Source organism: Pinus tabuliformis, chromosome X, assembly GCF_031772625.1.
Source record: "Pinus tabuliformis cultivar Carrire ecotype Pingquan chromosome X, CPIR1, whole genome shotgun sequence".
Lineage (NCBI taxonomy): Eukaryota > Viridiplantae > Streptophyta > Pinopsida > Pinales > Pinaceae > Pinus > Pinus tabuliformis.
Genome location: NC_142308.1, coordinates 645,751,775 through 645,765,078, shown reverse-complemented (window position 1 = coordinate 645,765,078; position 13,304 = coordinate 645,751,775). Strand labels below are relative to the sequence as shown.

General features: G+C 38.2%; 1 protein-coding gene across 1 annotated transcript; it reads right to left on the bottom strand.

Moving 5' to 3' along the window:
- Nucleotides 1-7,917: 7,917 nt before the first annotated feature.
- Nucleotides 7,918-12,245, bottom strand: LOC149141657 (uncharacterized). The gene is made up of 6 exons (XM_089451296.1): nt 10,839-12,245; nt 10,504-10,646; nt 9,492-9,750; nt 9,267-9,410; nt 8,741-9,144; nt 7,918-8,587 (listed from the first exon to the last, which is right to left on the bottom strand). The coding sequence occupies exons 1-6, from the start codon at nt 12,243-12,245 to the stop codon at nt 7,918-7,920; spliced, it is 3,027 nt and encodes a 1,008-aa protein (XP_089307422.1).
- Nucleotides 12,246-13,304: the final 1,059 nt, after the last annotated feature.

Sequence of the window (13,304 nt, the reverse complement as noted above, 5' to 3'; positions counted from 1 at the left end):
CATTAAATGGCAGTTTTTGGGGTTTTTTTTTTTAATTTAAGCGAAACACCATTTTTTCTATTATACACATAAATATGTTTCCAAAAAAGAAAAAACCACCTCAATCAGAGCCTATATGCAAAAGTTATAACTTTCAAAAGTTGACCTTCTTGTTTTGACCACCATAATTTGAGAAGATGCCATGTCATCCACCATTATTCGTGGAAAAGTGGGTAGGAACATGATCATGATGAATAAGACTCTATAAGAGTCCATATTGTAGCTCTAGTTAAGAGTTGAAGGAGTCAAACTTAATCACTAGTAAGCTGTCGAGTTATATTATAACTGGGCCACTAGGAGGAAAATGAATTTCATTCTATTGGAATGCATTTGGTTCCATAAATTAACAGAGTAGCCATGAGTGGATAAGGAGAGAGAAAATAGATAGAATTTGTGTACTATAGCACTAGACGAGCCATAGGCCTCAATTATTCGTACTTGCATCCATTTTCCATATAGGAAAAGAGAGTAGACCAATCTCACCTTCCAACTGGGTTTTCTCCCAAAATGAGTTTCCAGGTTAATATCTTGTGTTAATTTATGATTTATGAGTTTAATTTTTTTGTTTTTTATTCTTTGAATAATTATAATTTTTGTGCATGCACAATGAAAGATAATTAATAGATATATAAATATGAGAAATAAACCCTTGCATTATAAATTTCATATTTTCTAATATATTTTGGTATATTTATTGTAACAAACTATCCAGTGAAATATCCACCATAGTTTACAAATCATATTGACATCTAAGCAAGTTTGCTTGGGTATATTGTAGGAAGTTGCAGGGGATGAATATTGACTAATTCAAAAGACATAAAGTCCCAACCATGGTCGACGAATATGTCAATAACCCTCACAATCCTATAGAGAAGAGGTTTGTATGACTAGAAAGTCACAAATATAAATTGTAATGCGAGTCTCCTCATGGAGACCCTAACCAATAAACTTAGGTTATTCAAAGAAGATGAAAGTTCTAACACAGAGGTCAAATCAGAAAGAAAATAAAAAAAATGGAAAAAACTAAAGAAATAATCAAATATTTAGTACTTATGATGTCCTTATACACAATAACCAAAAACTAAAAAATATATATAACTAAACTCATGTAAATAATATATTTCAGCTATAAATTTACTATTTTTTGTTAATATTATATGTTATAATATTACTTACCATAATATTATTATATTTCATATTACTAAATTATGCTACTTATTTTGTGTTTAAGATAACTTTTTATAATGATTATAAAATAATTTATATAAAATAATGCCAAAAGGAAAATTAGTTTAAATAACAACATGATCATCCTATAAATGTAACTTAGTTTGCATGCTAATGTATCATTGTCATTTGGTACAATAGAGCTTTCCTCGTTTATATGTATCAATTTCTCTTTACCTTTTATCCTAAGTATCGTAGAAGATGTGTTTTATGCATCTCAAGGCGTATTCAGTGAGTGTTTGTATAAATGTTCAATGTTTAATGAACCCTTAATCTGTCAAACATGACCTTTAAATTAGACGGTTACCCTATAATACTTTCAAGAACGCGTTGCAACTCAAAAGTCGCAATTCATAGATCAACTACACATAACGATTCAGTTACGGAACAGTCGCAATAAGGCTTCATTTTCTACCACGACGGTTTACATTCCCATGCCATTTCTTATTTTGTTGTTGTGGTTGGTAAACAGATATGGAAGGCACGCATTTGGCCTGATTGTGTATGTGATTACAACACGGAAATCCAAAGAGTAGGTCAAATGGAAATAGATTGTTGCGCATAAATGATGATCACTTGGCATATTATAAGATGGAAACCCAACGCATTTTCTTATATTATTACAATTTAACAACATTTACAACTTACACTTGTAAGTTGACCGCACAAATAAGATATGTAATCTGTAAAGCAATACATTTACATTTACCTAAGTAGTCGCACATTCTTTCCTAGGAACCAACACCATTACCAACGAACCTAATGCCCTTAATGTCACACAGGACCGCATTAATGTCATATCATATTTCCTAGAGGCCCATCGCGTGGACAAAGCAGGCTGAAGCTGCCACAACCACGGCTGCAAAGATGGGAGGGATCAAGAAATCAACGTTTGAATTCCCCACCACATGAGCGGGCAGGCATATGACATCTCCCGGCTTGTCCAACGGCAACCTCATATACTTCCCTTGAAGGTCATCGCACGCCAGGGAGAATGCTGTAAACGGTGACAAACCGGAAGTGAATGCCAACTCAGGGCTGACCGACGCAACTATCACTGCTGCTGCCAGAAAGGTTGTCCAGTAAATGGTGTATATAAAAAGTGGTTCGAAAATCAAGCTTTTGCATCGCCCCACGCATGCTTTCAATCCTCTAGAAACCTTCCATAAAACTACTGAAGTGTTTGACGGTAAAGCCATAACCTGAAGTCTGCACACCTAATGGACGGCCCGCTTCTTGATAAAATTAACATCCTGCAAAAACGTTGAATCATAAAAAAAAATACAAGGAAATTTACAATCTGTAAATCAGTCTATGCAACATAAAGAAATGAGAAAATTATCTGGCATGTCTTTCCTAAATGAATAATCTACTCCTGTAAATTTCAAAAGAAAACTATCCCTCTTTCAGCTAAAATTTCCTCCGGAAACATATTATTGTCGTACTTCATACAATAATAACCGTAAGCATATTGCAAATCTCAATCCCTGCTCTGCTCACGTTATCAGCATGCCTTTCTACCAACAGTTTAAAGCTCCGACCACACGAAATACTACCAAAAATATCTTTATGGACTTCTGAAAAATTAAAGCGACTTGTCATCGTTTGAATCTTCCGCCGTTGGTTCCAAATTCTTTGTCAGGATAAATCTAACAGTATTACGTCATAGAAAATAAAATAAAATCAAGATTCAAAATAAGTTGCCACCAAGAAAGCCGCAAGGCTTTTGATTCTAATTTCAATCTATTGCAAATTCGACAATACCAGGATTTTATTGGTCCGATTTCGATTCCCTAAACAAACTTCGCGTTTCGGCTTGATCTCAGTAGATTTTCAAAAATCCAAGATTTCAGTATCCCTATGCCAAATCCGCCGATGAATACAATTTAATTTTATTTTGTTCGAATTTCTGTATATAGATCCTGATCACTGGTGGAAGTTGTCTGAATTTTTTTTGAAATTCACGTTTTCTTGCCGCAAATTCTTTAAGAAACTTCAAACAAACCGACTTGTAAGCTCTCTAACACGCCAATACCTTGAAAGTTCTGATTTCCTCCCGGGCATCTCAAAATCAAAAGGATTCAAAGCAGTTTGGATGCCAGAAAAAGATGAGGACGCTTTTCCAAAGCAAACAGGGCACGGAGATCAAAACCTAATGGATTTTCAATGACCAGGAAAATTAATGGATTTTCAATGGCTATGAAAATTAATAAAATTGAAGGAAGAAATTTACCGGTGAAATCAATTAGTAGAACTGTAAGAACGCCGTTGAAACTGGATCGAATGCCGAATCGATTCAAACCGAACACTTCCTCTGTACAGAGTGCCGGGAGCCTTCCAATAAATTATTCCGCAAAGACTCGCCTCCTGAATACACGGCCTTATGTGACCTAGCTTTTACGTCTGCAAGTCTGGTGATTAGACGAAAACGCTACTGTACACAGGAGGAGTGCCTAAGAGCCCCCGTTAGATTTATATCCTTGTTGTCCCCCGCCTCCCCCATTATTGGGAAGAATTCAAATAAAATTTCCGAATTTGTGTAGTTGTTATGTTTCTTCTCGCTGAGTATTTCATCCATCTAGTGCCTAATTTTATTACGTGCAGAAACTATAAATCTTCCCCCAATGTAAAATTTTATTCAAATTATTAATTTAAAATTATTTAATATGATAATATTAATATTAATATTAGATTTAATGATGTGATAATAAAATTACACAAATATTATAATTTGATGTAGAAATATTTGCCTTTAAATATTTTAATATATTTATAAGATTATTGTTTCATTTTAAAAATTTATTTTACAAATATTAAAAAAAAAAATTCTATCATATTAAATTATAGAATAAGCTTTTTGACACAATTAAAAAAACCATTATCTTTCCATAGAAAAAAACAATAACTAACCATACACATAAATATACACCTTTCCAAAATATACTTAGCTATACACTTAGCATATACACCTTTCCAAAATATACATAACTATACACTTAGCAGAAAGTAATTTTATAATTTTCTGGGGAAAACATTTCACTTAATTTTCTTTTACATAAATGATGACATATAAAGAATGTTGTGATTGGTACAACACTCGGATATATTCTGTGTAAAAGAATGTGGAATTGTAACTAAGAACTACACTTTCTGGGGAAAATATTTCACTTAATTTTCTTTTACATAAATGATGACATATAAAGAATGTTGTGATTGGTACAACATTCGGATATATTGTGTGTAAAAGATTTTGGAAGTGTAACTGAGAACTACGAAAATTTAAGAGGTAGCCGTACAATGTCACACCATCCCTAATTTTTTATTCTTTAAATGTAGCTCATTCGGCACAAATCGCATAAAGGAAAGCGGAGGTTAGTACTTGCAGATACAATAAATATGTATGATGTAAATGTGTAGTAGTATGTAATTTATTTAAAGAATTTAAACCTAATCTAACTAATAAGGCCTGATCTAACTAATAATGTTTTTTAGTTTAAATATAATTAACAGATAATGTTTTTTAGTTTAAATATAGTTAAATTAAAGTAAATAAATATAAAAATAGCTAAGAAAACCAAATTTATTTGATTCACTTTTTTTTGGCATGAAATCATAAATAAAAATATATATGCCAAATTTTTTAGATGTAGATTGTGTAAAAATATTTGACAATATGAATAATTATGTAAATCTCTACTCATAAATAAATAATATTTTTAAATAAATCTTGACAACTAAAAAATAAATTGTTATTTTTATTGGATTATACATATATATATAGTAAATTTTAATTGTAGTTAATTTTTTTTTATTGTATTGAATTTGAAAAAAAATCATTTAAAAAAGAGTTGACAATATAATTTAAATTTAAATTTTGGATTTTTCCACATACATTTTTAATTAATTTTATTTAAAATTTAGTTAAAAAATGATTAAAATTGTAAATTTTTTGTTGAGTGTTTATTTGTTATGTGTTTTAGTAATGTATATATAGAAATTAATTATAAATAAAATAAAAGTTTTATTATATTTTATTTTATTTTATTTGATATGTTAAATAAGTTTCCTATTTTACTTTATTTTTATTTTTAATTTGAATGAATAAAAATATTTTTTTAGTTTGAAATGAAAGTTGCAATACCTAGAATTAAAATTAAAAAGATGTGCAGAACCACTTATCCTGCAAAGTGCAAATTAATCTTTGACAAGATTGTCTCCCTTCTTCATCACCAACTAATTACTAATATACAATCACATATATTCAAAATTACTAATACAATAATTGCATACAACAATATATTCAAAATATTTATAAGAGAAAAATGTATATTTATAAACATAAAAAAAAATCAAAATATTCTTGAAGGAGATGTGATAATTGTTTGGAGAAATAAATAATGTAAAGATTTTATAAATCTGGCAAATTCAAAATGATGGTGCCCAGCCCAAATGCCCTTATAACACTATGATATATGAAATGATTTGGTTTGTTTAACGAACGTGTGTGGAATGATTTATGCAATAGTTATGCGGTTGATTAAAACAAACAATAGAACGAACACATGTATGAAATGCACAGGATGTAACTTACGGTTGGTATGACATTTAATGAGTTCATTAAAACAGTCCTTGCCTGGGTAAGTGTGTTTCCCGCTCGAGCCTAGACTCTTCCCCCAGTTTGTTTGCTCGTTTGGTCATTTTCCATTGTTGGCTGTGGGTTTGCTACCGAGCTCTACAAGTCGGAATGTTGTGGTTATGTGTTAAACTGTGGGCGTTTCTGCTTGTCTGTCTATGCATGCATGCGGGTGCTTGTTCCCTGGTCAGTGGCTTGTTCTGGTTCATCCAACGGTGGCTTGGTAAGTTCTCTGTCGAACTTCGGCTCCTCTCTGTCACAATGTCTTCAGGCTGTGCATGTAAACTTCGGCAGTGGCATTCTCATTTCAGTTGGCATTTCCAATGGTGGCTTGTTCTCAGGTTGGCGTTATGGTTTCCTTCGACTTCTGCGCAATCTCCAGGTAAATGTCATGTCCCTGCTTCAATCATCAATGCTTCCTTCCTCAGTCGTTAATCAGGTTTGTTCCTTGTTCGCTACAGTCAATGGTTACTGTTCTGGGAATGTTTCTACACAATGCTACTGCGAGCTCTCAGGTATGGTCATCGTCCCTTGCTCTTGCTCTGTAATTTCCTTCCTTTTAATTGATGTTTGGCTGACTCTGGCGAATGCTAGCTCTACAGGTATTGAGGGCTTCAGTAGGAGGGTTCAACCAAGGCTCTTCTCGGTCCTATCTGGTAGGCTCTGCCACTCTACGATATTTTTGTTGGTTCCTTGTATGGCTCTGTCAACTCAGGTTCTCATTCCTTACTTTATGTTTGTCACGCCTTCAAACCCTCACCTAGGGTTTCACCACTCTCAGTCGATGCCTGCTCTATTGTATTAGTTTATCAAAATCGAAACCCTCTTCCAGGGTTTGTAATTCAGGGTCTTGTATGTATGTAACCCTCGGTATTTTATTCTTCCGTGACTCTTTTTGTGGCTCTGGAAATGAAAACGATATTGAAAGATGTAATGTTGCACATGTAAATTTACCTGTAATTTTCGTGGCTTGTATTCGTTGTCCCGTCGCTAGAACTACTACTGTATATCGTCGACTTATTAATTGAACTGTATGGAATGCTTTACTGAACGTTGTAGTCGTGCTGATAATGAAATCTTCACTCAGGCTTGTTTTCTCGGCCAATAATAATTATGGTTTGTGTCTGCGTTTACTGTTACGATGTCTGCAAATTCTTTGTGTTGTTCTGCTCCTTAGCACAATTAACGAACTGACTATCCCTCTCGGGTAACATAACAGAAAAGGTTTATTTTATGGAACCTGTAACTTATAGCTATACATTTTCAAAGTATTCTCAGTCATATTTTTAACAAATAGAAATAAACATACAGATGGACAACAGTCTGGATTTCTCTGTTGATATTATTTTTATTAGAGTGTGAGTGGTCTTCAACTGAACCCCTCTATAGTCTTGTTCTGTTACATTTATAGCTACTCAGTTCCAGTTAATGAAACTGTATGATTGTTCTTTCAGTTGGGTTTTTACAGTTATTTGGTTATTAATTAGTTGTTCTATATTACGACAAGATTTTGTCTCCCAGTACATTTGTCTTTTCTTTTCCTTTTAAAACAAAATGGATAATCCTGATTTGCTAACAACAGACAACACTAGATCCTAACTATGTAACGGTCTTTAACTAAATGAAAGTAAATAAAAGTAACAATCCTACCTAATTTTCCTGTTGACCATCATAAAAAAACTCATAAAAGTAAATTCACTATTCTTTGACCTGGCTGAGACTTCACCCGGTCATGGTGAGCTAGATGCTCCTGCATCAGGCTCCCGGGGCAAAAAGAAATCATGGCTCCGGTCCATGAGCTTCTCGACAGAAGTACCTGTCTGTTCGATCTGCCTGGCATCAAGCCACGAACTATCCTCAATTGGACGGTTCTTCCACTTGACCAGGTACTGTAAGTACTCCTTCCGCCGAGTTCGTTTCGCCACCTGAGTGTCGAGAATGCTCTCGATCACGGGAGGTGGAACGTAAGGCATCTGTCTCTTCCAAGCTTCTCCTTTGTCCTGAGTGTCTTGTGTGGGTCATGTGGTTCCTTCGTCTTCCTTCTCCTCTGGGTCGGCCGTGTAGGGAAACAAATCTGCTACATTAAAAATAGGCGAAATGCCTATTCCTGGTGGCAACTGGATCTCATAGGCATTTGCTAAAAACTTCCGAAGAATTTTGCAGGGTCCTATTTTCTTGTACTTCAACTTATTGTACGTACCTTTAGGAAAACGTTCCTTACAAAAATGTGCGAGGACTTCGTCTCCTACATCGTACTGTACCTCCCTTCTCCGCAAATCTGCTTGTTGTTTGTACTTTAAGCTGTTGTCCTGCAATTTAAGTTTCACCTGTTCATGCAAATCCCTCATCGCATTAGCAAAATCTTCTCCGTCTGCGCTCCGCCTTTCTTGCAGTCCAAGATCCCGCAGTTCATGCACTCCACGAGGATGCATGTCGTACAGGATTTGGAAAGGGCTCAAGCCTGTGCTGCAGTTAGGTGAATCATTGTAAGCGAATTCTGCCTGCGCCAGCACTCGATCCCACATCCGTGAGTTCTCTCCCACTAGACTTCGCAGCAGATTCCCTAAGCTCCTGTTTACAACTTCTGTCTGTCCATCCGTCTGCGGATGGTAAGCAGAACTGTAACTCAGCTGAGCATTCATCTTTTTCCACAGGGTACGCCAAAAATGTCCCGTGAATTTCACATCCCTGTCTGACAAGATGGATTTGGGTAATCCGTGTAACCTAACAATCTCGTTAAAAAACAAGTGGGCCACGTGAGTGGCATCACTAGTTTTCCTGCAAGGAATAAAATGTGCCATTTTCGAAAATCTATCCACCACTACCATTACCGAGTCATACCCTCGCTGTGTCTTAGGTAGGCCTAAGACAAAATCCAAGCTGACTGAGTCCCATGGTCTGCCTGGAATAGGTAACGGTGTATACAGTCCTGCATTCTGACTGTGACCCTTTGCTAATTGGCACACTTTGCATCTGGCTACGAATCGCCACACATCCCTCTGCATCCTTGGCCAAAAGTAAAAATGTTTGAGCTGCTCGAGTGTTTTATCCACGCCGAAATGTCCGGCCAAGCCTCCGCTATGCTTTTCTCGAATAATGTTCTCCCTCATCGAGCAGTCTGGTATGCACAGTTGTCTACCCTTGAACAACAACTTCTCCTGCAAATTGTAGTCTAACCAAGGGTTGTTATTCCTCACCAAGGGATTCTGACATGCCTCATAGGTCTCCTTAAATTCTGCACCTTCCTGGTCAAATCTCGTAAGTGTTCAAATCCTAGCACTTGCATAGTGCTTTCTTACAATAGTAGAGCTTTTCTACTCAGCGCATCTGCTACTTTATTAGCTTGCCCACTAATATGTTTCAATACGAAATTAAAGCTCTGTAGATACTCCACCCATTTGGCGTGTTTGTGGTTCAGTTTGTGCTGCTGCATTATGTACTGTAATGCAGAGTTATCTGAAAACAACATGAACTCATTTCCTAACAGATAATGCCTCCAGTGTTTTAGCGCCTGTATAACTGCATAAAACTCTTTATCATATGATGAGTATTTCTGTCTACTCTCATTTAGCTTCTCGCTGAAAAATGCTACAGGCTTATCCTCTTGACTGAGAACAGCTCCAATTGCTGTCCCGCTGGCATCACAGCGAACCTGAAATAACTTCTTGAAATCTGGTAATCTCAGGATCGACCTCTCAGTAATTTTCTTCTTTAACAACTGGAAACTTCTCTCCGCTGCTTCTGTCCACCGAAAAGGTTGGCTGGCCTTCTTAATAGTATCCAGCATTGGCGCACAAATCTCGCTGAAATTCCTTATGAACTTCCTATAAAAGCTTGCTAATCCATGGAAGCTACGTACCTCAAACAAGTTTTTCAGAGATGGCCAATTCACTATCGCTGCCACTTTCTCTGGATCCATCTTCAATTCATTCTCTGCTATTACAAACCCCAAATAAATCAATTCCTTCTGCAGAAAAGTACATTTCTTCAAGTTTATTAGTAGTTTGTTCTGCTGTAATTTCTCTAGCACCTTATGCACATGTTGAAGGTGTTCTTCTCTCATCCTACTAAAGATAAGTATGTCATCCAAATAAACTATCACAAACTTCCCAATATACTCCTTCAGCATCTCATTCATTAGTCTCATGAATGTGCTGGGCGCATTGCTCAGCCCAAATGGCATGACCAGCCATTCGTACAGCCCCTCATTCGTCTTAAAGGTTGTCTTCCATTCGTCCCCCTCACGTATTCGTATCTGATGGTACCCACTCTTCAAATCTATCTTGGAGAAATACGCTGCCCCGCTTAAACAATCCATCATATCATCCATTCGTGGTAGCGGAAACCTGTACCGAATGGTGATCTTGTTGATGGCCCTTGAGTCGGTGCACATCCGCCACTCTCCTCCCTTCTTGGGGGTGAGGACTGTCGGAACAGCGCAAGGGCTTAAGCTCTCTCTTATCAATCCCTTGTCCAACAGTTCTTGCACCTGCTTCCTGATTTCTTCATTGTCCTTGGGGCTCATTCGGTATGCCGCTTTGTTCGGCAAACTGGCTCCGGGTATGAAGTCAATGTGATGACTTATGCTCCTTTTGGGGGGTAACTTGTCTGGCAAGTCATCTACAACTATGTCCGTAAACTCCTCCAACATTTGCTGGATCTCCATAGGTAAATCTGTTATCTCTGTATGCAATAACATTGTCCTGGCCTTCTTCACCACTGCGTAACCTATCTCACTGTCCTCAACCTGTCTTAAAAACTGTTTTCCACTCACCAGCAATGCTCTGGTTTAACTTGTCTTAGTTGCCCCTTCTTCTTCTTTAATGTTCACAAGCGTATGCTTGATTCCATCCTTCATGAATTTATAACAGTTCATCACTCCATCATGTGTCACTTTCCTATCGTATTGCCAAGGTCTGCCCAACAGTATGTGACAGACATCCATTGGCATGATGTCATAGACAACTTTGTCCTTGTATCTACCTATTTGAAATTCCACCTCGCTCTGTTCATCCACCAGTAACTGATGGCCTTTTTGCAGCCACGAAACCCTGTAGGGATTGGGATGCTTCAAACGTTTCAATTCCAGCTTTTCTACCATCTCTGTAGACACTAAATTGTCAGTACTACCGCTGTCTATAATTAATTTACAGCACTTACCTCGTGATTTACAAACTGTTCTGAATAAAGCCTTCCACTGTGTCTGGTCGGTGACCTCTTTAACTGGTTTTAACAACACTTTATGCAACACTAAAGCTTCCCCTATCTCTGGAACATTCTCCACTTCTTGGGGAGGTGCTGCCGCTTCTTTCGGCTGTGCCACGTATGCACCCCGTTGTCCAGCTTGTTCTGCTTCCGAACACTCAAACGATCTATGTCCCCATTTATGACACTGATAACATTGGTAACCAGCCCCTCTTCCTCGGCTGTTACCTCTGCCCCGCTGGGATGACCTTCCACCCCTTGTACTATCGCCTCCGTCTGCTGATCCAGAAGATCTGGAACTGATGCCTTCATTGCTGCTAACAGTCCACCCTCTACCATAGGACTGGCCTTTCCCTCTGCTAGCTCCTCGTCCTCTCCAGGCGTTCTGTCTTCTGGTGATTTTCTCCTCAGCCTTCATCGCACTCTGATACGCTTCCTCAGTGTTATTCGGTGACAAAATGCTGATTTCATCCAAAATATCCAACCTTAATCCATTAACATACCTAGCTGTCCTTTCTGTTGTATCCTCTGTATATCCGGCCTGCAAATTCACTCGATAGAACTCCTCTGTATATTCCCTTACCGTCAATCCTTTCTGCCTCAGATTCTGCACCTGCCTGTGCAGCGCAATCTGATAGTCCCTTGGCAGAAATCTGCCTTTTAACTTGGCCACCATCCTTGACCAGGTCTTGATCGGCAGTTTGTTCATTCTTTTCCTCTCATTCTGGACGTTGTCCCACCATAGGGCTGCGTGTCCTTTCAATTTCGTCGCAGCGAACCGAACTCTGCGGTCTTCGCTGACTTCCTCACACTCGAAGTACTTATCCATCTCACTAATCCAATCCAGTAAGACTTCAATAGACAGGCTGCCGTCATACGTCGGGAGTTCCGGTTTGGGTTTACTGCTCGCTACTAGAACAGACTTCAACAATCTCACTTCTGCAGACTCACCTTCCTGTCCATCTGCTGTTGCTTTAGGTTCTTCCTCACTCTCGTCACCTATCTCCGGGTCTCGTCGTCTACCTGCCTCTACTGCCTCCAAACGGGCAGTGAGAATTCGAATCTCCTCTCTCAATCCTTCATCTACCAATCTGCGAGCACCTCTGCCACCTCGGCCACGACCTTGTCGCCCCACTTCCATATCTTCAATCAACTTTTCCTACTCTGATACCACTTTGATGGTGCCCAGCCCAAATGCCCTTATAACACTATGATATATGAAATGATTTGGTTTGTTTAACGAACGTGTGTGGAATGATTTATGCAATAGTTATGTGGTTGATTAAAACAAACAATAGAATGGACACATGTATGAAATGCACAGGATGTAACTTACGGTTGGTATGACATTTAATGAGTTCATTAAAATAGTCCTTGCCTGGGTAAGTGTGTTTCCTGCTCGAGCCTAGACTCTTCCCCCGGTTTGTCTACTCGTTTGGTCATTTTCCATTGTTGGCTGTGGGTTTGCTATCGAGCTCTGCAAGTCGGAATGTTGTGGTTATGCGTTAAACTGTGGGCGTTTCTGCTTGTCTGTCTCTGCATGCATGTGGGTGCTTGTTCCCTGGTCCGTGGCTTGTTCTGGTTCATCCAACGGTGGCTTGGTAAGTTCTCTGTCGAACTTCGGCTCCTCTCTGTCACAATGTCTTCAGGTTGTGCATGTAAACTTCGGCAGTGGCATTCTCATTTCAGTTGGCATTTCCAACGGTGGCTTGTTCTTAGGTTGGCGTTATGGTTTCCTTCGGCTTCTGCGCAATCTTCAAGTAAATGTCCTGTCCCTGCTTCAATCATCAATGCTTCCTTCCTCAGTCGTTAATCTAGTTTGTTCATTGTTTGCTACAGTCATTGGTTGTTATTCTGGGAATGTTTCTCCATGATGCTACTGCGAGCTCTCAAGTATGGTCACGGTCCCTTGCTCTTGCTCTGTAATTTCCTTCCTTTTAATTGATGTTTGGCTGACTCTGGCGAATGCTGGCTCTACAGGTATTGAGGGCTTCAGTAGGAGGGTTCAACCAAGGCTCTTCTGAGTCCTATCTGGTAGTCTCTGCCACTCTACGATATTTTTGTTGGTTCCTTGTATGGCTCTGTCAACTCAAGTTCTCGTTCCTTAGTTTATGTCTGTCACGCCTTCAAACCCTCACCTAGGGTTTCACCACTCTCGGTCGGTGCCTGCTCTATTGTATTAGTTTATTGAAATCGAAAC